Raw genomic sequence first — 27252 nt, 5'->3', positions numbered from 1 at the left:
CTCAGGTTTATATGGATCACTTTAGATTCTTCTGTAGGCTATTTTTAACAAACATGGTGAGTTCAAACAAATTAAATGTTCTTTATTTGACTTCAGAATATTCATAGTAATTTGATAGCAAACGGAGCATTGTGTGGGCTTTGCTTCACACAATGCTTCACACAAATGCAAAAGCAACAGTCAAACTTCAGCAATGGGAGCATTGCTGAAGTTTGACTGTTGCTTTTGCATTTTCCCTCCCACTTCACTTCAAAGTAATATGCTTGGAAACTCTGCTCACGCAGGTCTTGTGTGAGATTCTTATTTTAAAAATGAATACAAAATAAAGACATGCTTTCAGAGAAAAGCATGGATATTGTAACAAACTAACGTTTGCTCTGCTCAAAAATGATACTACCGTTACTAGAGAATTCAAAATGATCCCAATCTGTCGAAAAATATTGACCTATTGAGTGATGTATAACAATTGCTGAATCCATTTGAACTAATTAATTCTTGACAAAGATACATTTTAATCCTTTTAAGCTCGAACCGCAAGTTTGGCGTATTCGTGATTTTACGTGACGTTTGGATGGATCTTTATCGCCATCTAGTGTCTGAAAGAAAGTTATTGTGATACCTTCATAAGCTCCCTTCAAAAGATAGAAATCCCACAAGTGCACATGACGAGCGTCACATTGTAAGGTACAATGTTATCTGTTTTTTAAATGAGAGTCTGATTATTTCGTCACTTTACAAATGGCAAAATGTAGCAATGCTGTGGGCTTTATTCTACGTTTCATTTAACCTTTAGTTCATAAACTTCATCTAATTTTCGAAAGTACTATTATTTCTGAGGGAACGTAAATACAACATCCGGAAAACGTTGTTAAGCGTCACTGCAGTCAGCACCGGTTTGACCCTCAGCGGCTCTCGGGAGGTTCAGGTATGAATTTATTTGCTCTCTATCATAATTTCTTGTACTTTTCTTGGTGGGAATAAAACTTTATATCTTACAACTTACTTGTAGCAACAATAGCATTCCGGCTACTGTTAAAACGAGATGCAAACTTACACGCTAAACCTAGCTAATATAGCTAGCAGCAGCCCTCAAGGTTGGTTAGTTAAGAGGTGCAGAGGAAGAGTTGAGAATTAAAGGAATCCTAGCTGTTTTCTTTAGATTATTTTTATCCAAGACTGAAAGTGACCCTAAAATAATTACATTTGTTGGATCCTCCACTTACTGAACTAATATCGTCTCTACATCAGTCATGTTTAAATTTGTATGCAGCCTACCCATCTATAAAAACTATTATTGTTTACTACAGCACATAAATATCAGCTTTCTATATGTATCGAAGTAGTTCCTGAAGAGGAACAGTAGTTGTAGAGTAGAGGTAGAGGTGGGACGATTACCACCAATATATTACTCGCAAACAAACTTAACTTTTGTGATAGTTTTAGTATTTTTGGAGGTCTATAGCTGCTGAGTTTGCTCATGGCTTGGGCAGGTTCTGCGTTTATTTCTGTTGCATTTGAGTTTTCCACCTATTTGTAGGGCTCTGTGATAAACCGATTTGCTTGAGTAATCACATTTTTGGTATTTGAAGATTGAATTTTTGGAAAAACCACTCAGACTGAGTTGTTCACATCGGGTCTTGATAACTCTGTCGAAGCTTTGTTCTCATTAAAAAAGATTTTCTTGTAATTTTAGGTAAATTAAAATGACATCCTGTTAATACTATGATTACATTCTTGTAATTAAACAAAAATGACTGAAATCAAAGTCACTTTTTGATTTGATTTGTAATTTATTTTTAGAAAAGAAAGTGAGAATAAAAACCCTTGTCAAATCAGAAATCGGATCTGGTGTGAAAGAAAAAATCAGAGATTTTAATTTTAAGCTATATTTCCCAGCCCTACCTGTTATTTAAATGTCCTTTTTCTTGCTCCAGCTGACATCGGGGAAGTTCAGAAACAGACTCATGGCCCTGAAACTTACTCAGAACCTTCCACTCCTGCAGTTCGGCATCCATCATTGCTTTGCTGGACTCATATCGGTCAGGCTCCTTTGCAGCAGTGGTTTGGGCCGTTCCTCCTGCGCTGCCTGTCTCTGTACGTCAGCCGCCCGCTGCATCCAGACTCACGGCTGCAGGAAACTCCGGACGGACTTCAGCTCGAGAAATGTGACCACCGCAGTCAGGGAGCCGTCGTTTTTCGCCAGCAGCTCTGTGGGAATCCACAGAGACTCTGAGCTCAGGTTCCGTCTGACCCAGCTGCACCGACCCTCGTCTGACGAAGAGAAGAGCTTCCAGCAGAAGCTGGCATGCTGCTCCACCTCCCGGCAGGTCTTCAGCCTGCTGTGCTCGGTGGAGGTCCTGTCTGACACCATGGCAGCCGCCTGTCTCCACCGCGTGGCTGACCTGGAGCAGGACGGCGGCGCGCTGAGAGACCCGTCGGTGCTGGAGAAGGACGCCATCCGGGCCCTCTGCTTCCAGCTGGAGCGGGACTCGGAGCGGCTGACGGAAGCAGGGCTGGTGTCGGCGCTGCTCGCCTGCACCCGCCTGTTTCTGGATCCCTGGAGCACGCTGATGGTGCGCCTGGTGACAGAGAGCCAGAAACGGCTCGACGGGGAGCAAATGGCGGTGGGGGAGCTGTGCGTGCTGGGCCAGGCCATGCTGGCCATGGAGGGTCCGGGGTCCGCCATGCTGGAGCAGGTGATAGGACAGATCCAGAAGCAGGAGCCTGACAAGTGGAGCCTCCCGGATCTCGTAGCCGTTTACAGACTTTTGGAAGTGTGTGTGGGTGAAGACGGGAAGCACGGCGACTTGTTGAACGCCATGCACACCCACGCGGTGACGGTCACCTCCAGGATGGACCCGGCCGCGGTCAGCGGAGTGCTGAGTTCGCTCGTCGCTCTGAACCAGAGGCAAGCCTTGCCTCTGGTGATCAGCCTGTGTAAGCAGGCCGTGCGACACGTACCTCACTTCAGCGACGAAGAGCTCAGCCACGTCTTGGCCGCTCTGATCCACTTCGGCCACAGTGACCGCTACTTTGTGGACGCGATGCAGAATTACGGCCCTAGAATGGCCTTCACCTCTCATCCGGAGACCGTATCCAAGGTGACGGAGTTCTTCAGCCGCAGGAACATCCTGTCCCCGACGGTCCTCAATGCCGTCGCCGAGAGCTTCGTGTACCGGGCGGACAGCTACAGCACCAGCCAGGTTGCCAGGCAGATCATGGCCTTTGGGAGGCTGGGCTACCTTCCACCCAACGTCGGCCAGATGTTCAAGAAGGTGGAAACCATCCTGCACACTCGTTTTTCTCAGTTCCAGCCTCGGATGCTGCTCAACCTGCTGCACGCCTGCACCCTGGTCGAGAGGTTCCCCGTCAACTTTCTCTCTAAAGTCTTCAGCAGTTATTTCCTGCAGCAGCTACAAGGTGAAACATACACTGTCAGGGAATCTCTGAACGAAATACGGTTGAAACTTTTCATTCAATGTGAACTGACTGCACAATATGAGGTTCATTTTCTAAATTGAATTATAGAAATAAATATGTTTTAATGATTTTTTTAAAATTTCTTAAGCAGTTCTCCTCTGAATTCTTGATGAAACCAAACATGTTTCTGTGCCTCAGATCAGGACCCGAGGATTGAACGGGCGGTTCTGGCGCAGCTGACTCAGCTCTACATGACCGTGAAGCTGGAGTGTCCCACCTACGAGGTAAACACTGCAGACGGTTAAATACTTGGAGAGCCAAACGAGAACGAACCGTGACAGAAACCTGAATACACACCCAGCAGATTAGCAGCAGTGTTAGAGGTTCAGGTCTTTGTTGTCTTCATAAAATAAATGGGGCACAGCTAATTAATATTGCATTAATTAGCTATAATGCAACATTGTGGGATTTTAATAATCAAACATAATTTCACAATGAAACAAAATACAGCATCAATACTTTTTTTTGGTAAAGATTCAATAGAAAACTTAAGAAAACTATATAATGGTCTGATTGCTTTTGTAAAAGGTGGAAGAGCAACAATTATTTCTACTATTGCTTAAATAGTTTATGGAGTACAGGTTTAAGATGCCTTTCTGCTGTAACGTCTGCCATAAGTGCATGGCAAACTGTAGTGTTTTAGATTTTAAAGTGAATGTTAAGAGCAGAAAGTTGATTGGAAAAGTCTGCAGGGCGCCGTGCGCTCATGAATTTTGCATATGTCCTTAACTGTTTACTATTTAGTGAAACTTATATAACCATGATTCAACTATATCACTTAAATTGGGTAAATAATTTGATAATACACATTGTTGTACAACAATGTAACTGCATTTTGGAATTGCATTTTCCACACTATTGTCTTTCCCTTTGTCACATTCGCATTTCTGATCTTGCTCATTAAGATCTATACATTTATTGAAATCTATATGTGTTGGAAATCTACTACATGCTAAATATTGCATCTTGGCGTAATGTGCAGTTGTGATTTCACTCAATTAAATACTTTTGTTCTAAAAACCTAAACCATCCATTTAGCTAAAATATACTCTGTAGTGACTCACTCAAAGCCTTGAATTCCTTAATTCTATTTATTTGTGGTCATATTTTCATTATTTTTTAAATTACTTTTTTAAATCCCAACATCAGGGTCCTCAGCTCCTTCCAAAGTACCGCGTAAAGTCCTTCCTCACGTCCAGTCGCTCCCTGGAGACGCCGGTTGATCAGCAGCTGTATAACTCGGTCAAATCGGGGCTGGTGGATATACTCGGAGACCGATCGTTCTTCGGATCTCAAGTTCTCACGCCGTACTGCTACACGCTGGGTATCCTGGGGTTTTTTTTTTTTGTTCATGTGTTTCCCAAGGTTTATCTTGCAGTCAACTAACCCATTATTGTCGTAGATGTGGAGATAAAGCTCGATGAGGAGGGATACGCTCTGCCTGCCAGCCAGACTGATGAAGTGTACAAGAGGTAAATGTTTTAAACTCCTTAAATGTTTCCACATTTTGTCATGTTACAAGCACAAATTTAAGTGTATTTTATTGAACAACAAGAAGTTGTGCATGATCTAGAAGTGCGAGAAAAAGAGAGTTTTGAAAATAAATCTGAAAAGTGTGGCGGACATTTATGCTCCTCCCCTTCTAATAAGCATCTTCAAAAACCATCTTTTACTTTTCCTACTTACTGCAAATCTACCGGATTTGCATATCTAAAGAACTCACCTTTCTGAAATAGCAAGCCACACCTTTCAGATAAATTTGCAATAATAAAACCGTCGACAAATAATTGATGAAACAATCTATTCCAGGATAGCTCTTTGTATCGACGGACAGAAGAGGTTCACAAATAATGTAAGACAGCTTCTTGGGAAAGAGGTCATCAAGCAGAGACATCTGCGGCTGCTGGGCTATGAAGTTGTGCAGGTCAGACCCTCGCCACTAAATGATTAGTCACTTCATCTGCGTAGATTACTGCTTGCTAATCTTATGTTTTTAAACTTGTCTTTATTTTTTCAGATTCCTTTTTACGAGTTTGAGAAATATCGCAACATGAGCAAAGTGGTGGAGTATCTTCACCAGAAAATCTTCCCTCACACATTCAGACTGAGCTGGTGACGAGAAGAACATTTGCTTAAACAAATGCATATTTATTTTCGCTAACTACAATCCCTGCCAAAAAAAGCAATGTCTTGAAGATATGTTAATTGTGACATATTTAACCTATCATTAAAGTGGCCTTTTTTGTACAATGGATCTTTTTTTTTTTTTGAAAGACCTCAGCAACACAGTTTGGTTCCACTTGAAAAATATAATTTATTGCGTTTGTAACTTCGGAAACTGTACAACGTTAAGAGAAACCCTTTTCCAACCATTCAGACAAACTAAAGTGAGTCCAGTTAAAGAAACATGATCATAAACTTTAAAAGAGCCTGATTGGAACTTCCTATTCTATCATTCATCGGTCATAAGATGTTTTGGTTTTCATTGCTGTCTCCAAAGACCTGGAGCGTCAGTTGGATAAATACAGAAAAAAAAGGGGGAAAGAATAATATGATGCATGTAAAACTTGCACATCGTTTGATCAAATTACTCCTTTAAGAAGCAGGAATCTGAGGAAGGCCGAACTCGTCTACCAGAACGCCATCCTGGAACAACAACAACAAAAAAAGATATCTCCTTTTAATAAAGAGTGTAAACAATGTTTCACATGAACTTAAGAAGCAAATCCAGAAGCTATCTGGTACCCTGTTGGTGGATCTGTCTCCAGGGATACCCTCTGGGATGGAGGGAGCAGTCGCAGCCTCGTCCAGGTAGGAGTTGTCGTCGTCCATCAGGAGCTCGTCTCCCAGGGCGTCCAGCTCTGAAGACACAAAACACATCAAATGGTCAATCGCATCAAAATAGGATTTATTACACTAAGGCTCTCGCATGGGAGAGTTTATATTCCATGTCAAATCCTTTAGTTAGAACTCTTAACATCCAGGATTCCTGCAAATCCATCTACCCATCCCAGATTCAGTTTGGTTATTTAAATAAGTGGACGGACGGTCCGACAAACAAGGCCTGGGGGCCTTTTGCTGCCCTTGGAATGATTGTGTGGCTCAGGATCCAAACTTCAGATTGGTACAAATGTCAACAGTTTATGAAAAATTTAAATCATGGATGAACAAGAGAACAATTTTGGATAAATTATATGGACACAATGTTAAAACAACAAAAAAAGGGATATGTTTTAGAAGTACAAATAGTTCCTAATCTTCTTTGCTTATACTTGACCTAAAAAAATACTTCAAACTCCAGACAAAGGGAGCTCTGGACTGTGTTCTGTACCAGTGAAATATTTACAATTTGATCATTAATCAGATTAGTAACAGTTTTCATAGTTTTACTGAAAGTGTGATATTAAAATTTACAGTATTTTTTTTTGCCTCACCTGCTTCCAAGTCGTCCTCATCGATGTCCGGAGTGCCGTAGCTCCTGCTCATCGCCTCCTGGATCTCATTTGCATCCTCCATCATGTCCTCCAGCTGATCTTGGATATCCTTCATATTAAATAGTACAATTAGAAACACAACTCTAAATTTCACTTTATTAATTTAGAATAAAAGCACAAACAAACGTGAGCTTGTTTGAAGTTATTTACCGTAATTTAAGGCTTTTTTTATTTCAGTAACTACTCACTGACCAAACAAACATACACACCTCGATCTTATCGATTTTCACGTTCTTGTACGCTTTCTTCATGTCTTTGAGGCCGACTTTCATGGCATCAACCTGAAGAGAATTGTGGCGTTAGTAAAAACCAAGAAAATAAATATATTTTCCCATCAATTCCCTTCTAAATTCCCACATGTCTTACTGTGGTTTTAGTGTCTTTCAGGTTCTGGATCGTGTAGTTTGCTTGTTCCATGTTGAACGACTGCTGCATGAGATTATCTCTCTGCCCCTCATACCTGTGAATAGATTAGAAAACTTAAACTAAAAAGAAAAAAAACATTCAAAACCTAAAAGGAGTCATTTATATGTACATAGTAGTACCTGGAGAGAACCCACACATGCATATGGAGAACATTCAAACTACATGCAGAAAGACTGCAGGTCAGGGTTATAACCCAGGACCTTCCTGCTGCAAGGCAACAGTGCAGCTCTAATTTATATATTAATACTACAAAAAAATACAAGATTGATGAAATGACTTACATTCTCTTCTGCTTCAGAACTCTCATGGCCTTTTGCTTCACCATGTTCTACAGAGCAGAAAAAAAAACTCATGAAGTTATGTTGACAGAATATTATGGTGTAAGTAGTGGGATTGGGCAATTACCACTCAGTTTATCATTACTGGTAACATTCTTTAGTGGTAATGAAAATTCTGACATATCCCTTTACATATCCCAAAAACTATGAGTACAGTCAGGTTTTCTACTCCCCCCCACCTCCAGTTGGTTCTGTGGGCGTAGGAATAAATATTTTTCTGTTTGTGTACCGTTTAGCATAAAACTGTTGTCCCAAACAACTTATTGAATAATCAGTAAGTTGCTCCTTTAGATCTATACTCACGAATTGAAGAGCATTATTTGTGTTTGTGGGGCTTTGAGGAACCTCTCCATGCTTAAAAGTACTTTAATAGTCACTTTTATGGTTATTGGTATAAATAGCACAACATATTATAATAAACTTAAGTCCATATCTGCCTGTTTCTAGTAAGTAGACAACAAAAATTATAGTTTTAGTGTGAAAGGCAGTGTAAAGATGTTTCACACATTTTCTGTTTTCTGCAACACTGATTTCTGATTATCTTTGAGAACTTTTGACAAACACTGATATATATTTGTGTGTAAAACTTTGTGATTTTACTGTGGAAGAGACTTATGACCCTTGGCTGAATTTGCAAACATTTCTACTAAATCAACAAGAGGCACAATGATGACACAAACAATATCAGTGGCTAACATTCAGCTTTCATTTATTTTAAGTGCTAATTTTTAATCTCATATAGGAATTATAGCATAAATATGCTTTACCATTATCACTTTTGGCAGTTTTGTTTTATTCCTCAACAAACTAAGCTTAAAAGACTAGTACAAGTTAATTAACTGATACTTTTTAACCACTGAAAAAAATTACACATTTTAAGATAAATATTCTCTTTAAAGTCAGAGCCTTTCATGGGCTCAGTAAAAAATGATTGCTGTACATTTTCACAGAACTTAGGTTAAATTTCCAACATTTATGCACGATCCTGTTATAATGTAATGGGGCTTTCAAATGGAATCATTTGTCCTTAAACTCTTTTGAGAAAAGTTTGTGAGCACAGCTACTGGAAAAATAATAAATAAAAAAGCACCTTTATTTACATTTTTTAAAAATGCATTAATTTCAAAGACTTATTTAAAACATGCAGTCATCTGCTAATAGACATTCCTACATATTCGTGCATTAGTCATACCTCCGGTGTAATCTGTGTGGATCTACTTGTTCTTTTTATGCAGTTGTGAGAAAGAAAAAAAAAAATCCCCTTCATTCTTTTACAGCAGCCTCACACAGGTGACCTCACCTTTGAAGGCCCATCTCTCATCTTCTTCATCTGATCCTTGTACTTGGCAAGTTCAGCATCTAGTCTGGCGATTTTCTTGTCAATGGACTCCGCCCTGGAGTCAACCTACATGAAAAACAAAAAAACAGAGTAGAATATTAGAGTAACAGAGGGTAATATTACAAAACAAACTCCAAGCAAAACATTCTGACCTACATAAAGGGTTATAAATAAGTAAAAACCTACTACATTCGGCTAACGTAACAGTAGTTTCTTCTTCCGCTCCTCTCAGCTAATAATATAGCATATACACAACCGACCGGTTTAACTTGTTTATTTTACATAGTTTTGAAAAAAAAAAGTATTTTTTTTCTAATTTAGCTGAAAAACAATACTGCCCAATCATGCCATTATATAACGCTGAGTCACTACCCGAATAGAAAACAATAGAAAGTTTTGTTTTCACGTCTTGTTTACAAGGTAACAGATCGAAAAAAAACACCGCCAGGTAAACAATCAGTCGTTTATATTCAATAAATCTATAATATAAAATGTATGACGATACCATCTCATAATAAAAACAGCTATAGTGTAAATACTAATTGTAGTTACAAGCTTCTAAAGTTAGCTAACAGTCTGTTAGCAGGTATCCATGTTGGTTTTTGGTTACTTAGTAAAATTCCCCGTTGAGGAAGTTTAATAACAAGATTTTACTTACACTTCCTATGCAGTCCGTTAGGTTTGGTGGGGGCCCTGTGGCTTTCCCTCGGCCAAAGATACGATTCATCTCGGCGGTACTATAGCTAAAAGTGTCACCAAACCAGCGAAGTCCACAGTTTAACCTAAAGAAATAACCCGGAAGAGTCTGGGATGACGTAAGAAGAATCACATGATCATGACATACTCAACACCGCCCTTTAAAGTTCTAATTGTTTCTTCCATCCAGTTTTTTTTATTTTGCAGGTTAACAATTTATATTCCGATATACAAGCTAATTTTAAAAAGGCAATAGTCAAAACCGCCATGTAAAATTTCAAGGAATGGAAGACGAAGACAAAAAAAAAAAAAAAAAAAAAAATAGCATATTATTTATTATTATTATTATTATTATTATTATTATTATTATTATTATTATTATTAATAATAATAATAATAATTATTATTATTATTATTATTATTATTATTATTATTATTATTATTATTATTATTATTATTATTATTATTATTATGCTTTTCCACATTTTGTTTTTCGCTTACAAATTTAAATGGAGGATATTACCAACCATAGTACCACTCTTTGTCCTCTGTGTGGCGCTGCTAACTCGCAATATAAAAAATTAAAAATAATGACTGTAGCAATCTCCCAAAGTCTAGAACAAGTAAGCGAAGATGCCGAGTCAAAATGGTGGTGCACATATGTAGTATTTCTCATTGTCAGGGTGATTTTTAATTAAAACTAGAGAGCAGTGCGAGAATTTCATTTCAAGAAAAAAAATAGTTTTACTTTATTAAACTTCCTTTAATTTTGACAGCTTCACAGACAGGATCAATACACGTCCTGCACAAATGAGAGCAGGCAGACCAAAGTACAGTAGATTTAGAGAGAGCACACAGAGATCATAAATAGAAAAAAAGCTATGCATCCTTTTTCATATTATAGATGTATTCTTTTTTTGTTTGTTTGTTTTATTCCAGAATGTACATGTAGCAGCCAGGAAACTAGAAATAAATATTTTTTAGCTGTTCGGGTGAATTTCTACATATTTTACACAAACAGTCTGTTTGCAGCACATTAGAAACAAACAGCAGTCCATTAAGCATGTTTTAGCTTCTGATGTCAGCTTTTACATCACATCGATGATGATTCACATGCTACGAGTAGTTTATTTACATGATGACTGTGCAAAGTTGTTCAATTTGTAGTCTTTGCAAAATTTTAAACACACAGCATTATTGTGTGGGTATTATAATGGACTATAGGTCCACAACTTGTAAAGTCTGCCATTCATATGATTAGATAGCACAACATGAGAAAGAGTACTTGTCATCACTGTAAAAGCCATAAAAAGCACAGATTAATTCATCACATTGAGTACAATTTTACAGTGCATCAGTTTGGACACCATTCATGACGTCAAAACCGACGGAGAGCCCTCGGACAAATTGTAAATGCACATTTGAGTCCAGGATGTATCCTTTATTTTTTTCCGCTCTTTTCCCTCATTGAGCAAGCTCGCTGTGACGCAGATGTACGTTGACTATTTTTGACTTCCAAGTCCATCCGTGAGTCAGTTTTCTCACACTGTGACCAATCAGCTCCATTCACACATTTCACAGAGACGAAAAAGCTTTTGACCAACGTTCCCTGCCAGGGCTTCATGCAGCCAAACCAATGACAGGCCAAACTAATTCATAGAAAAAGGAAATCTTTTGAACACAACTTGTCGCTTGGCTCCAGTCATTCTTCACATCGATAAGACAATCATGTTATCCTGGACTGTTGAAGGCACTGCTGGCAAATATTAGACTCACTGAAGGAAATCAAAATTAGAAGTTTGGACATATTTAGCAGTGGTCATAATTATCAGTCACCTGTTTGTTTTTTTAGGACATATATATATATATATATATATATATATATTGCAGATTTTTTAACAGATGAGCAATTATGAAAAAAGCACTTTTTAAATTTTTGCTACAAAAAAATGGATCAACAGATGCATCTAAATAAAGATGCATCTAAATAAAGGAGTAAAAAAAATCCTTCACCAGATTTATAAATAAAAAACTGAAAATTATATATTATATAGATTTATTACACACAGAGTGATATATTTTATCTCCTGATTTCTGTCAATTTTGACGATCGTGGCTTACAACAAATAAAAACCCAATTCAAGTTTTACATGACGTTAATAAAATGGCTTTTTAAAACAGAAATGTTAAAGTGGGCCTACAGTTGACCTGACTATTGTCCATTAGACAACCACTGACGTCCTCCATAAGAAGAATAAACCAAAAACAGTTAAACAAGATGTCTGTGCACAGAATGTATGAAAGCATATTAATGTAAAACTGAGTGGAAGAAAAACTGGAGGAGAGCAAGGTCGACGAATAACTGCAGTGTTGAGGTAGACTCAAGCGCTTCTGCACACAGAAGTATCAGAGCATGAACTGTTGAATTCATTGTGCCAAAGCAGGACTATTGCTCAGTAGTCCAAGTCCTCTTCTTAGATGAAAGTAAATTTTGCAACTCATTTGGAAATTGAGGTCTCGAGAGTTTGGAGGAGGAGAGACACAAAGTCCAGGCAGATTAAAGTCCAGCAACTCAGGCTTCAAGTGGAGACATTCCTGGTTCAGGGGTTCGTTAACACAAAAATGGTGAAAGCTGAAGTTCATGTCCTGAATGCGTCTGTGTGTGACGGCTCTTTCACCACAGGCTGGGGCTGCGGATATCTCTGTCACATGGGAATCTTGCTCTAACGCACTTTTTCCTTCCACTCAGCTTTTCGTTTATGTCTCAGAGGAGTTTATTAGAAATAAGGTTTTTTTGGCTTACCCTTCCGTTCAAGTGAGCAGTAATCCTCATGATTATGTAGACCATAAAGTGACCTTTGTGATGTTCTGATTTGGCAATAAATATAAAGTTGGGTTTCCATTTGCTTTATCAAAACAAACTGAAATAACTCCCGAAATAGGTCTGTGTGTAATTAATCCATTCTCAAAAAACATTATACAAACAAAAAAGTTGAAACTTGGGTCGTCACTGACTTTAAGCCATAATATAAGTGTTTCACCTTCTAAATACTTTGATATTATGCAAACATATTGAAAATTCCTATGAGTTAATTTTTTTAGATGGTTTTCTAAAGACTGCCAGAGGTGTCTCTAGATTTTTTTTTTTTTTTTTAAGTGCAACCCCTTTTGGGGGCCCCAAAGATGATATCTGGCTAACGCATAAAAACAAACAAAAGAAAGATTTTAAAAAATGTGCCATGAGTGACTGAAGGAGATTCCGATTATGTAACAATAAATAAATAAATGTGGTATCTTAAAGTTTGTCATCTCCAACAATGAATGAACATTTGTAAAAACTCTTAGACATGTAAGGCTGTTGGGGGAGAGAGGAAGGGCCAGCAAATTCATAAACATAGCTAGTGCTCCACTGTATTCTCCTTACAGATAACTTTCATCCACTTTTTTATCTGTCTTCTTTGAATCCACCTGTAAATTCAAACATTAACTTCAAGATCTTAAGACCAAAGAGGATGAAATTGCCAAACAGACGACTTTCATGTGGTTTTAAGTGAAAGATTTTGATCTATCTTGGCAGCTTGGCTCTGCCTTATGGTGTTTCTAAAAACAAGAGGCGGATCAGCTTTCACAGAGGAGTAAGTCTACATCACTGAAGTGATGTGCGTTAAGCCCAGATCATGCGAGTCTTCTTTTCCAATGTGGGAAATTGAAGACAGCTCCACCGCTAGTCAGGTGGGTTTATTAGTCCCGTCTGGGTTCTCCAGGGGAACAGCGGCGGCCCGGACTGTGCTGGGGACCTTCTTGCTGCCGGACGCCCTGTCCCCTTTCAGTTTGGCTGACAGGCAGAAGTCCTTGAAGCAGCGCTTGAAGTTCTCGTCCAGGAAGGCGTAGAGGATGGGGTTGAGGCTGCTGTTGGTGTAGCCCAGAGCCACGCAGAAGAAATACGCCGCCATGATGGCGGTGGTCTCGGGTACGCTCACAAGCGCCTTGACCAGGATGAAGATGTGGATGGGCGTCCAGCAGACCACGAACACGGCGACCACCACCACCACCAGCCGCGTGATGCGCCGCAGGTTGCGGTCCTTCTCCCGTGATCCGGACAGCATCCGGACGCTCTTCAGTCTCAGGACCATGAGGGTGTAGCAGATGGTGATGATGAGCACAGGCACGACGAAGGCAAACACAAACACACAGATCTTCATCATCGTGTCCCAGTAGGCGTACGGCTCCGGGAACTGTAAGGCACATTCAGTAATGTCTGCAGAGAGAAAGGACGAAGAAAGGGATTATTTAGTAACAAGAAAGGATTTTATTTGTTAGTAAATGAAATTCCACTTTCACCGCTCTGTTATGAATGAAACATACACTCAGTTGGGAACAATTTGTTATCTCTTCAGTATAACCTAAAAACTAGTCAGAGGTCAATATCTATCAGGGCCAGTTTAAGGTGTAATTGAGTTAGAGCCCATTGTATGTGTGCTTATATCTAATAAAATTAAATATCATTGAATAGATAAATCATTTAAATATTGTAACTCAAAAATGAAATAATGCAGAATGACATATATATCATTAAGAATTGATCTTTGTTCATTTTCATGATTATGGCTAGGAGCTAATTGAAATGCAAATTTTCTTTAACTTCTTAGAAAATACTAAAAAAAAAAAAATGCTGCAATTATCTGTGTAGCTTCTGACCTTTTTCCTTCCTTATACAATTTTGTTTCAGATTTGTAGTGTGGGAAAGTGTATTCAGACAATGCTACTAACAAATAAAAGATCACTTGTTTGCTCCTAAAATCCCTTCAGCAAATTTCACAGAGGACCTTAAGTGCTTGGAAAACAAGACTGCAAGTTTAATGAGGAGTGAAAGCATTTCCTCACCGCTGTTTGTCTGAGTTCCCCCCAGAACAAAAGCCGGTATCCCTGCAGCCGAGGACAGGATCCAGATGCAGACGTTGATCATCTTGGCTTTGATGGGTGTGCGGAAGTCCAGGGCTTTAACGGGATGGCACACCGCCACGTACCGGTCCACGCTCATCATGGTGAGAGTGAAGATGCTGGTGAACATGTTATAGTAGTCGATGGAGATGAAGACCTTGCACACCACCTCCCCAAACGGCCAGGTGTTCAGAAGGTAGTCGGTGCTCTGGAAGGGCATGGTGGTGGTGACGAGAGCGTCTGCGAGCGCCAAGTTGAAGATGTAGATGTTGGTGGCTGTCTTCATCTTTGTGTATCTGTTAAACATGCAGAACACAGGGCTGTCCTGATGAGACATGACTCAAAGCCAGCCGTTCAGTCAGACAGCATCATCAGCATCTTATTGCTTTCGTTTGTCTGTGGAAGACCTCTCCTCTTTTCTCATTAAGTATTAAACAGTGTGCATTAACCCAGAAATCCTTCCTGAATCTCTAATACAATTTGCCTGACTCACACTTCATTGTCATGTATGGTGCTTTGCTCACTGCAGACCTCATGTAATCGGTTTGTTTAAGCTTCATTAAATTGTGATGGCGTTTTCAGTAAAGTTCACCCATACGGCTTGATTTAAGGTTTTAAAACAAAAGTCGAGAGTAGAGCTACTGATGGAAAAGCTAGATTCGGCCAAAAGGGGAAAAAAATCACCACATTTTGGTGGGGATCATTTTATTTAAAGAGACAGTTTGCACTTTTTCTGTAGCGGGGTTCGCTTGGGCTTCTGTTCAGCTTGGATCTGAGAACAACCTCATATATATATATATATATATATATATATATATATATATATATATATATATATATATATATATATATATATATATATATATATATATAAACTTTAAAAACATTGCCAGGCGCAGCAGCCATATTGGAACTGGGAAACGTATAACTCCCGAACTTTCCCATTCAAACTTAGAGACTGCACTATAACCAAAGAGGTCTGGATCAGTTCAAACCATTTCCATTTCATCCATTCCTACTTTCATTTCAGACTAAGAGAAAATGTTTCTCAGCTGTGCACCAAAGCCATCTTTGTAGTTCAGTATTTTCATAAATTCTGGACAGAAAAATCAATGAAATTAACATATTTTCTTACTCCATTTAGACTACATAGATCCATTTGTTTTGACTTTGTAAAACTTGTCCTTCATACTCTGAGAAATGATGTTTCCTGTGCATGCAGATATTACTATTTCTACTGACTACAAAATTAAAGAACGACTATTTGGAATAATGAATGAATGTCAGGGCAATATAATGTAAGAATGAAATGCTATTGGTTGTTCAGAGCTCATTAAACTTACAGAAACACAAAAGGAAATACATTTAGCTGTTCCAATTCTAATCTAGATTTAAGACATACCCTGGAAAGAGGTTCAGTTTACTTTCAAATGCCTGACCTTATTCACACAGAGCAGAAAAACAAAATTCATTAAAACACGCATAGACAGTCCACTCCTGTTTGTCTAATGAACAAGACTTTTTAGAATACAGTTCTTTGAATTGGCCCTTGGGTTTGGTTCACAGATGGCACGGTGCTGTCACTCGGGTTTTCTGGGACAAACTGAGGCAGATGTCCGTTCGACCCACCAAAAGGTGCCGCAAAAAAAGCTCAGTGAAACGAGACAGCACAAGAAGCATTTTAAGGAGCAGGCACAACAAAAGAAAGTGCAGAGTCGACAAACAATTTTCCAGTTTGTGGACTTGTTTTATACAGAAATGTACTTGAAAAGCAATGTCGATTTTTCGCTTCAACTTTTTTCCACAATCTGTTTTTTGTATGAGGAGGTGATGTGAATACTTCTGAGAACCACTTATTAGACGTGGTAAGGAATTATGTACATTTGAAATATTCTTCACAAAATACCTACAAAGATTGCCAAATGACTAAAAACTCCTGGGTAGAAATTAAAAGTTAAGAACTGTAATTCCCTTATAGCATTTGAAAATTAGGTGAGCAAACAATTACAGTAGATTCCAGTCTGAGATGTTCGTATCTTCTACGTAGCACAGATGGCTGCCACAGGAAGCTAGAAAAGTAGCCGTTTGGTACTCTAATTTTCAATTGCTTCAAAAAACTCAAAAGCATTTATGATGGTCTTACAGATTATTTTGCCATTATCATAAAATATTGACCTTGCTCAAGACAGTCAGTATTTTCAACAGCCTCCGTAACAAATACTCCATATTGTCATGAACAATGTCTGATTAGTGGAATTCAAGACAGAGAAAATAACTGACTGTACCCAGATATCTATTGGGTGAATTATCTAAATCTTACAGCTTGTTGTTTAGAAACTTCCTAGAAGCCTTTAAGTCAACTTAATACAAACAATGAGTTACCAGCAGAAAATCTAAATCTTTTCTAAATTTTTAAATTTCTTTTTATCAGGAAAGTTTTTTTTTAGGAAGTTATTTACATGAGGAAAAAAAAAATAAATTCCTTCTCCGTTTCAAAAATGCTGAAATTACTTAAAGAACAGGACCTGGTGTGACTTATTTACAACAGTTTGGATTATAAAAAAGGGACCCAAAGTTAACGTGCAAAAATATCTTGCAATGTTAATTCCAGACAGGAAAGACATGAAACAAAACATTTTTGTGACTCTCATTTATTAGCGTAATTTATTTTTTTTTGTTTCCACTTAGTCACCATGAAACCTTTTCTTTCCCTTCAGTTAAATTGCCCCTCCACAGAGCATTTCCATCATACGACATCTTTTCTGCAACCGACGTGATAAGATTTTCCTCCAATTACAGGTAAGAGCGATCAATCCCACATTCGGTAATTGTCTACGGACTGAAACATCCCGTGTGGCACGTCTGCCTTTCACATTACATAAAAGGAAGATTTGTCACCTTCACAGATCATAAATAATGTCCAATGAGAAGCAGGATATCTATGTGAGTAAACGGAACCAGTTCCACTTGTAATTAAAATCCCATTCACCTGACGTTAAAGGATTTATTTAATACTGTTGCTGCATTTTGGAGGTCTTGAGAGTTATTGGATTAATAAAACAAGCTCTTTTCTGTCTCTGTAGGAGGCAGAATCGAATCAGTGCAGTTGTGCTTCACAAGTTTTTTGCTGAATTGGAACTGACAACACACATCTTAACCTTTCCCTCACCTAAATGCCATTCTGTCTGCGATGGCCAAACCCATCTAATTATGTAAAGATTTCAAATGTTTCTGATTTCACTCTGCAGAGAATCAACATTGCTGCAAATTAATAAATACATGCTTGAGTTGTTACTAAAATGTGTCTTTCAAAATTTAAATTATAAGATCATTTATTAAATATAACATCACAGGGAACAATGAAAAAAGTAAAAATGATCTAACATTTAAATACTTAGCTTAGTGTTGGTTTATTTGCGTGAGGAAGGAAAAGTGTTAGATCGTAACAATCATTTTACACTTTAACATTCATTGCCTTTGCTAATCCAGGTTCAGGATTATTTATGTCTCAAAGGGAATTTAATGTTACAGCAAGTAAAAAAAAAAAGAAAAAAAAGGCATTAAAAAAAAATCATTTGTAATGCTTTCTTATGCACAACTTTTAAAGAGGACCAAGGACTGAGCCTTGGGGTACGCCTGTACCCCAAAGCAAATTTTTACAAAAACTTTTTATAAAAACTATTCACTGAAAATAACATTATTGAATATTTCAAAATGTTATGTTCTAATGTGTTCTACACGCCTTTATCAAATCCAGAAAACACTGTTCATTGTGAATACATTTGCTTATATATTTTGTATTTCTGCATTTATTCATAACAGACACAAAAATATTGATCATTAGAGTTCATTTGTAAACTGGTGACCTGTTTTGCACTCACTATAAACGCCACAGCATAGATGTTGAGACAACCCTCATTTTAATCAATAAAATATCTGCCTCCGTAGAATAGTGAAAAATGTTTCCCAAAATGTTTCCAATCAGTATGGCTTACAGCTAATGAAAGCCACCAAATTCTGAACTTATCTGGAAGATGTCCAACATTCAGTCAATGATGCCCTCCACTAAAAGGGTCACCAGCGACCGCATTGTTAAAGATAAAATGTGGCTGTCCACACAGTAATGCAAAGTAGCTGAAAGTTGAGTGGAAGAAAAAAAGCTACAAAAGCAAAGCCATCAAATACATCAGAGCCAACAACACAGACAAGCTAACAAACACCATTAAAGCAACCTGGGCTCCTCATCAGCAGGAGGCTGATCGCTTCCAAACCACATCACATTAAAGCAGCAATTCAAGTCCAAGTATTGAGTATATATGTATGGCACAGTACATGAAAACACTTTTCACCTGACTAACATTTCTGTACCAAAGATAATCTATTATTGGTAATATTGTAGTTTTCTAAGACACTAAATTATGCATTTTCATTAACCCTAAGTTGCAATTATTCAAATTAAATTAATAGTTTTTTATAATGAGTTTTACTTTTTGAAGTGAATTACTGAGATTAATGGTATTCCAATTTATTCAGCTTCCATCTGATCCCTCCTCCATGTCTCACTGTAATAAAACCATGATATTATTATTATTATTATTATTATTATTATTATTATTATTATTATTATTATTATTATTATTATTATTATTATTATTATTATTTCATTTTTCCAAACCAAAATGAACGTCTGAAACATGAGCTCACCTGATGATCACATACATGACGAGGCAGTTGCCCAGCAAGCCGACCACGAACACCACAGAGTACACCGCGGTGATGATGGGGATGATGGGGGACATGCTCTCCTGCTCCCAGCTCTCATCATCGCGGGTCACATTGCTGCTGTCTCCGGACAGCCAAACCGAGGAATTCACCGGACAGTCTTCCAGCAGCCCGGTCAGGCACTTGTTCTGTTCTTTAAAAATTTCAACTGGTGTGTTTTCCATGTCCAGATCGTATTCTCAAGCTGGGCAGCAAAAGAAGAAGAAAAAGAAAAGAAGAAGAAAGTGGGATCTAAAATTAAATAGGCGCGACAATGCCAGAGATGCGCAAAAACTGGCCAAATCTCTCTAACCATGCGGAACATTTATTTTTATTTTTTATTTTATTTAAAGCACGCACTTTAGCATGTTAATGCAAAATACTCGATCTGAACTAAAACCTTTTGATTCAGGAGACACTTGTGGATCAAAAATTAACCTAACAGAAATTAAGTCAATCGGAGAAAAGAAAAACGCACCACACAATCACATCTATTCACAATTCTCGAGACTTACTCACCTTTGTCACACAAAATTAGCGGGGGACTCTGTACTCTAAGAAAAAGAAAAAATATTATTTCCTCCTTTGCTTGACGGTTTCAGCTTATCAAAGTTTGGCGATGGCTCTGCGCGCTCGGAGAGCAGAAGCGGCGGTGGCGGCGGCTATGCGGACACTCGTGCACACGCGCTGTTGGAGGAAGGGGTTGCGCGCACGCGCGCGGGCGGGCGCCATCAGCTCTCCACGCTAGACCTGGCCAGCGCTTACACGTGCACACGCACCACACACACAAGGGCACGCACGTTTTACACAAAATATGAGATGACAGAGCGATGACAATAACCTGGAGGCAGCCGCGGAGCTCTCCGCAATATCTGTGTCATAACTGAGGAAAAACCGTTCGGCTTCATTAAGCAGGACATCCCTGCTTTGTGTACTCCAAGTGTCTGAAGGAGACATAAAATATTAAATTGTACAGGGAAATTTCATGAAATGCCCGCCCCCCCACTCCCCACGATGATTAATGGGAAGTTCTCCAAACATGTTTTCAGGAGCATCTATGGGACATGCATAAATATTTATTTGTCTTATTTTCCTATTTTATTTAATTTTTATTAAAAATTTTTAGCAATATGATAACAAGCGACAACAGTTGCTGGAAAGTTTTTTTCAGTCAACTTGTAAGAGAACAGGAAACTATACAATGAAGGCTTTAAGAAAAAATGTTTTAGTTTGAAAAAAAGCAAGTGTTGATAGAAATTATCAAACGTGTGGTGTAGATGAATCAAATGTTCAAAATTACTCATCCCCCCCATTTTAATATAAAAAACAATGGAGATTTACTGAACATACAAACTTCTTCTCAGTGCAGCGCTTCTGAGAATGTTGTTAAGTCCGAATGGAGAAGTATTCTGGTGATGCGGTAAAGGCAAAGTTTTGGAAAGAGCAGCAGCTTCTTAAAGAGACAGAGACTCAATTTCAAGGCTTTAAATTGCAAAGTCAAAATTCTTTTAAGTCATCTTTGATAAAACTTTTATATAACAACTGAAGGAAACATAGTTACTCGACTGTGCTATAAAATGGCACCATGTGCCTGGAAAATACATAATACTTTAATTTTTTGTCGCTAATTTGTAGCTAATTTGTATGCTTATTTAGGTTCAAGTGTCTATTTAAAAGACCTATTACATTTTTTCTCATTATGACATATATCTTGTAAAGTCCACTTGTCAGTCCCTGCTGCAGTAAAACACAAACTCACCATAATGCTGCCACCTCTGTACTACACTGTTCGGAGTGTGTTCTCAAGCTTGCATAATTCCCTGTTTTACTCACAATCTAATAACATTAGATTTGGCCAAACTGCTCTGTTTTGGTTTCATCGGACTACAGGACATGTCCAGAACTTATGTTTTTTGATTCATGTGTATTTGAAAACTGTAGTCTGACTTGCTATGTTGCAGTGTTTCCACTCTGAGTGTCCTTTCAGCCCGTGTTGGTGCAGGCCTCGTGGATAATGATTCTCTCTTATCGGCTACCACCAGCATTTCACAAGATTCTTTTGCTTGTGCTCTGGGGTTGATTCGCACACTTCACACCAAAACATATTCATCTCCAGGACACAGAACCTTTTACCTCATTATGGCTGGACTTTCTCCTGGTGCTTTTTTGCATATAATTATTTGAACATGGTACCTTCAGGAAATAGTATCCAAGGACGAACAAGACTCTTGTACATGTCCTCCTCCTCAGATGTTGGCTCATTTCTGTTCATTTTTCCATAATAAAAATACTTCATTTCTGAAATGTACTCAAACATTGCAGGATAAGGAGCCTATAAAGCCATCACATTGTCATCTGGGGTTTACAACATTTTTTAAAATGTCTAATAAACTCAAAGTTTTAAGAATGTAATCAAACATTTTCTCTTGTTATTCTGACATTTAGCAAACAGAAATAGCCTTAATTATTCTAAATAACCTAAAATAAGAAAAAAAAAATCCTGATTTAAGTTCAGAAACACCAAAAAAGGTTATGAGTCTTTTTTTTATTCAGCATGTATAAATATCTGTCAACTGAGACAACAACAGAGACCCAGCTGCGCTTCCAAATTTCTTGGCTTCATGTTTTCAAGAGTGTGTTTAAATTGTGAAATGCAGCGAGAGCTCAGAAAAGACATGAAACGTGTATCGGAGAGCTTTCAGCCCCGGGTGTGTGCACTGATGAGGGTCATAACTATTTTCACTGGACACAGCACTGCACTTTTCAAGGGATTTCTGCTTTACTGGACAGAGAAAAAAAAATCAAGGACAGAAAAAAAGGGATGATGTATGACTGAGGTCCTACGCAGACGGAAATTAAACCACCCAACCAGCGAGGAAACTGGCCCATAATTTCACAATGTGAGCCCATTTAGAAGGGAACAGCCTGAGTATTTCAGGACACTCCGAATAATGTGTAACTATAAATCCTTGGAAGGTCTTCTGAGCAGAATTAGGTCCTCTGGATGGATAAATCCTGTAAAAATTAACCTAAGGAACAGGATTACAGCACAAAGGTGCATATGATTTGAAGTTGCTCTTTTCTATCAAAACAGAAACTTTATTGCCACTTTATCAATTTATGGAGCGTTAATGCTAATATAGCACAATTGTTAAACCAATCCTATAGCAACAAAGTGTCACTACAGGGTAAAACAGAACCCTAAAGGACAAAAAAGTGTACAATTAGCAACACATAAAGTTATCAAAAACATCCACTGCTATTTATTTATAATAAAATTACTTATTGCATTTGTTGCTTTCCATTTCTTTTCATCCAAATGAATCTTAACTGGGGAATCAGCAGCTTCACTGCCTGTGAAATGAAGCTGTTGCACATGGCGGTTTGTTCATGATTCAATGACACGATATCTTCTTCCACATGACTGGAAGGTCATACAGCTTCTAGGAGAGGTGAAGGGAGGCTTCTCATCTCTCAGAAGCCTTTATTCTTGTTTTCCTCATTAGTGATATGCTCGCCATTCGAAACAGTTGAACATCAGAGTGGTCTGATTTGAATGTTCCACATGCAGATCAGTAGTGAGTATGAAAATAGCTGGATTTGTGGTGACATGTCTCATCTAGAATGGGCGCTAGAGATCAGAGAATGCTTTGAAAAAGTTTTGGTCCATGTATACATTTCTTATGCTTTGGCTCTTTTGTTACAGCCATATATTTGGGAATATCAAACACATTTCAATACCTAATAAAAATAGCCCGACTAGGTGAAAATTTCACTACCCAGGCCTGCAGAATCAAAAACTTACTTTACCGGAACCTGCTTGGCAACATGAAGTAGGCAAAAAAAAAAAAAAACAAACAAACAAAAAAACATCATCATATGGATGCTAAAGAAAAACACAAACAAAAAGCTTGTTGCTGTTTTATTGTTGCAACTTTTCTTATTTAAACAAGGACATATTTTGGTTTTAGCAAGATATAAATTACATACTGAGTTTTATATCTCCTTAAAAACAGAAAACAAACCCATTTTTATGAGTTGTGTATCTTGTTATCTCATTATAATGTGACTGAATTTATTTCAAAGCAATGGCAGTTTAACGATTCTGTGTGATAACCCTTTGATGTAACTTAATTTCTAAAAGTAAATATTGGGCCACAACAGTAACCAATTGCTTGGCAAGCTAAATACATTCTGGAGGAATGTTTTATCAGATGAGACTTAGACTTTTTTTTTTTTTCTTGCCACAAAGATAGGAAGAAAATTTAAACAACCTGTGGGGGTGAGAGGAAATTCATATTAAATTCAAACTTGCTTCACATTTGTTCTTTTTAAAAAGCTTTATAGCTACATGCAATGTGGATTAAAAAAAAAATAGTCCAAATAAATTAAAAGCCCCAAATGAATGATATTCAATCTGATGATTCCTCATCAGAACTACGTGTCCCTTGGCACCAGTTTAGATGTGCTAGTTTCATCTAATCTGAACCGTCTTCCATTTTCTGTCGTTTGCTCTCATCTACACCAAATTGGATTCAAATCAGAGCATTTCTTCCAGGTGTCTTGCTTCGTTCTAGACAGGTTTTGTTACTGAGTGTAATTTACCACAGAGTGACACGATTTACATTCCTAAATTGATGTTTTTCAGTTGTTGAGGAAGCAGGGAAATCCACAGAATATCCACAAGGCTACACGAGGATTGTGCAAACCCGGAAATGTCCCTGGAGATATTTAAGATGGGAAGTTACAGTATACAGTCGGCACCTCCCAATCAAGGTTTTACATTATTTAAGGTTCCAGTACATGGCCTTCGGTAGGAGTTACAGGCCACATCTGTTCTGGACCTCTCCATTTTGGAGTTGCTGGTGCTGGAGCAGGTCAGGAATAAAAGCTCTCCAGCAGACAATCTGTGGGAAGGCTCAACTAAAAGATCCACAAACAATGTTTCTTCTTAAAAAAAAAAAAGAAAAAAAAGTAGAACTTTTTAATTTTGCAAAACAGTGCCATGCAAAAGTAAAAACTATACAATTTGTCACACACATTTTGAGGTGCTTTATTTAATTAAATCTCCCAAAATGTCCCTATATTTTAAAATGACAGCTGACCCCCATCCACCTATGTGGTTTGATTTTCACATTTACCTATTTGCAGATTTTTTTCATGGAGAATATCTGAAATATTTGAAAGAATAAAAGCAGAAGTGAGGAAGACTGTAGCTTCTGTAGAAGAGCCAAAACAGTTAGTATGTATGAGTATTGATGCATATTAAGGTGTTTGAACTAACAAAATAGGCAGTTATAAGCATTTTTAAAGGGAGTCTCAATTATTCAAGGATTTTAGCTTCTTGTAGGTGGTTGTGGTCCATAACCTCTGCAAATACCAGAGGTCCACAGTATACTTTTGTCTCGGCCCATAAATTCAGCAAAAGCACTTAAAAGTTTGTGGTTAGAAAGTCACAAAATGAGAAAAATGTTCAACAGACACGGCTATTTTACCCGGGCATTGCACACCCTCACAACCTATATATTACATTCTGATACAGCATCTTCACTACAATCCCCCCCGACCCCCAACATGCATTGAAGTGAAGAAAAGAGAAAGTTTGCATCCATCACTGAGGACTCTTTAAAACTCCTCCATCACTCCGTCCTGCTGCTCCCAGCTGAGACCTGCCTCAGGGTGCCTGACCAAAAAACAGAAAACAAAAAGCATTTTTCTGCCACTTGAACATTTAACGTGAAAAGGTCAGTATGAGAGTCACATCAGTTTCCTGCATCCCCTCTTATACTTTATAATGGATTGGATTTGTTCTAAGTTGGTTTCGGTGCATTTGAATGCAAGTCTTTTGTGTTTGTGTTTGTGTTTGTGTTTGCGTCTGTGGCGTCATCTGCAAGCAATAAACTCTTCTAATCTTGAATTTCAGGAGCAACCCGCCAACGTTTTCTGAAGTGTTCAGCCTCATTCCCGCAGAAGCAGAATCATCTCTTGATGGATTGTTCACTGTTGTTCCTAGAACTAAAGCTCTTAAGCCGTCCTGTATTAAACTGTTATATTCTCCAAAGAATCCCCCTGCAGTGTGGCTGCCAGAAACCACTACTCTCTGTTTTACAACGCTCTGGCACCGTTGGTAAAATAAGTGTAATGATAGCTGGTGTAAAACCTTTGAAGGCAGAGTTGCACAAATGCGTAAAGTGCATTTGTCTCTAGGGTTATGCCGCTTCGCTGGGAAGAAAACATGTTTTCACTGGCTTCACAAGATCGATTTCACACCCTGTTTTTAAACGTGCGATAGAAATAAACTTTGACTGGTGACGTACTTGAGCCACCAAATAAAATTAAAAATAATAAATTCAAGGTTGTGGCTGGAACTGATTGAAATCAGATGTTTTTTGGGGGGTTTTTTATAAGCTGTTTGTATGTTTCAGATGGAAGGATCCAGGATGGAATATTAATGGACATATGGCACCTCTTACTGGAGGCTGCTATCAGCAGGGTTAAACTAATGGAACGATTCAGACAGACACAGAACATTTTTCCCAAATCTGCTGCCAGTTTGTGGACAATGTTTTCATCACGCAGCCATGCATGAAGAAATACAAAAAAACAGCATTCAGTCAGACCAAAATATGAAGTTTATTTTCACTTGTGCTTGCTCTGGTGGGAACCTGTTTCTCTGACTGAATTGGTAAACACTCAGAGGCAGTAAAACATCTGTTGGAGGCACATTTGGATGATTGAAAGAGCACACACATGCATGGGAGAACATGTAAATATGCAGACTCCATGATAAAGGATCACAGGTTGGTATTCAATTCTAGAACCGTCTTGTTGTAATGACACAGTGCTGCCAATGACTCCACCGTGCAACCCATGGTTAACTATAAAGAAATAAAAAAAGATACAAAAATATATTTTTTTTCTGTATTTGCACAGAATTGTGCTGCTACAGTGGACCCCTGCTATTCGCATGGTTTATGGATCAAAACTATCCATGAATAGCTGAAATACTTGAATATTAGAGAGTCCTTCTACAAACACTTAGAGCTGCCTATTTTAATAGTTTAAATAGCACATATACCTCAATATGCTTTAATACACACAGTGGAAACCGTCTTAGCACTTCTACAGAAGCTAATAATTGCAGTCTTCCTTATCTTCACGCTTGGGGTGCAGCCAATCAGCACCAAGGGAAATGAATGCTGCTCTTTGATTGGCTGCTTTTCACATGGCAGCCAATGGAGTGTAGTTTCTTTTGGATATTTTAGATTAGCTCAATAAAAAATCTACAAGTAGACAGATATTTACATAAATAATTTGCTGCTATGTTCCTCAAAAAAAAAAAAGAAGAAAAATGCAAATAGGTGAATCCATGAATATCGAGAATGACAGTTAATTTGTTTGTACCACAATTCGTCTCAGATGGTCACACGTCACACAAGTTTTAGTCTCTTTACGTTGAGTCTTTGTTTCAAATTTAGAATTGATTAAAATAATTTAGTCTTGACAGCTCCCTAAATACATCACAGATCTTTTAATTCCTTATTCTTCTGCCTGCCCTCTCTGGTATTCACGTCAGAACCTCCTGCACTCTGTAAAGCACTTTGTCATTTTATCTGTGAAAGGTGATGTATAAATATACATATATATGCTTTTAATTATCAACTAAATGTAAAGTGGCTTTCGAAGGTATTTTTGAATGTTTTCAGCCACAGTCTTCATTTTAACATATTGGCATTTATGTGATCTACCAAGAAAAGTAGTGCATAAATGTTACGAG

The 27252-nt window shown here is 38.0% G+C and overlaps 3 protein-coding genes across 3 annotated transcripts; 1 reads left to right on the top strand and 2 right to left on the bottom strand.

Moving 5' to 3' along the window:
* Positions 1–827: 827 nt before the first annotated feature.
* On the top strand, positions 828–5727 carry fastkd3 (FAST kinase domains 3). The gene is made up of 7 exons (XM_015028530.1): positions 828–925; positions 1935–3420; positions 3619–3704; positions 4630–4804; positions 4883–4952; positions 5290–5404; positions 5498–5727. The coding sequence occupies exons 2-7, from the start codon at positions 1965–1967 to the stop codon at positions 5594–5596; spliced, it is 2001 nt and encodes a 666-aa protein (XP_014884016.1). The 5' UTR covers positions 828–925; positions 1935–1964; the 3' UTR covers positions 5597–5727.
* A 50-nt stretch (positions 5728–5777) lies between these two features.
* Positions 5778–9907, bottom strand: chmp5b (charged multivesicular body protein 5b). Its single transcript, XM_015028531.1, has 8 exons — positions 9736–9907; positions 9039–9143; positions 7682–7728; positions 7341–7434; positions 7184–7255; positions 6915–7023; positions 6226–6341; positions 5778–6126 (listed from the first exon to the last, which is right to left on the bottom strand). Exons 1-8 carry the CDS (start codon positions 9802–9804, stop codon positions 6076–6078), a joined length of 663 nt encoding a protein of 220 aa, XP_014884017.1. The 5' UTR covers positions 9805–9907; the 3' UTR covers positions 5778–6075.
* A 3021-nt stretch (positions 9908–12928) lies between these two features.
* LOC106945094 (delta-type opioid receptor) lies at positions 12929–20203 on the bottom strand. The gene is made up of 4 exons (XM_015028529.1): positions 19995–20203; positions 19419–19680; positions 14658–15010; positions 12929–14031 (listed from the first exon to the last, which is right to left on the bottom strand). Exons 2-4 carry the CDS (start codon positions 19658–19660, stop codon positions 13502–13504), a joined length of 1125 nt encoding a protein of 374 aa, XP_014884015.1. The 5' UTR covers positions 19661–19680; positions 19995–20203; the 3' UTR covers positions 12929–13501.
* Positions 20204–27252: the final 7049 nt, after the last annotated feature.

This window comes from Poecilia latipinna, unplaced genomic scaffold (genome assembly GCF_001443285.1).
Source record: "Poecilia latipinna isolate Pla-1442-1.1 unplaced genomic scaffold, P_latipinna-1.0 Scaffold127, whole genome shotgun sequence".
NCBI classification, from domain to species: Eukaryota; Metazoa; Chordata; class Actinopteri; order Cyprinodontiformes; family Poeciliidae; genus Poecilia; species Poecilia latipinna.
The sequence above is the reverse complement of the archived record's forward strand: the minus strand, read 5'-3'. Positions and strand labels throughout refer to the sequence as shown.

What these genes read in the sequence shown, in the direction of transcription:
- fastkd3 (XM_015028530.1), top strand. Translation starts at nt 1,965, where the DNA reads ATGGCCCTGAAACTTACTCAGAACCTTCCACTCCTGCAGTTCGGCATC. An exon ending in TGGAGTGTCCCACCTACGAG is followed by an intron (nt 3,705 to 4,629) that starts GTAAACACTGCA and finishes TCCCAACATCAG; the next exon opens with GGTCCTCAGCTCCTTCCAAA. An exon ending in TGGGCTATGAAGTTGTGCAG is followed by an intron (nt 5,405 to 5,497) that starts GTCAGACCCTCG and finishes TTATTTTTTCAG; the next exon opens with ATTCCTTTTTACGAGTTTGA.
- chmp5b (XM_015028531.1), bottom strand. Translation starts at nt 9,804, where the DNA reads ATGAATCGTATCTTTGGCCGAGGGAAAGCCACAGGGCCCCCACCAAAC. An exon ending in TAACGGACTGCATAGGAAGT is followed by an intron (nt 9,144 to 9,735) that starts GTAAGTAAAATC and finishes TTTTTCATGTAG; the next exon opens with GTTGACTCCAGGGCGGAGTC. An exon ending in GAGACAGATCCACCAACAGG is followed by an intron (nt 6,127 to 6,225) that starts GTACCAGATAGC and finishes TTGTTGTTCCAG; the next exon opens with GATGGCGTTCTGGTAGACGA.
- LOC106945094 (XM_015028529.1), bottom strand. Translation starts at nt 19,660, where the DNA reads ATGGAAAACACACCAGTTGAAATTTTTAAAGAACAGAACAAGTGCCTG. An exon ending in GTCATGTATGTGATCATCAG is followed by an intron (nt 15,011 to 19,418) that starts GTGAGCTCATGT and finishes CATGTTTAACAG; the next exon opens with ATACACAAAGATGAAGACAG. An exon ending in GGGAACTCAGACAAACAGCG is followed by an intron (nt 14,032 to 14,657) that starts GTGAGGAAATGC and finishes TTCTCTCTGCAG; the next exon opens with ACATTACTGAATGTGCCTTA.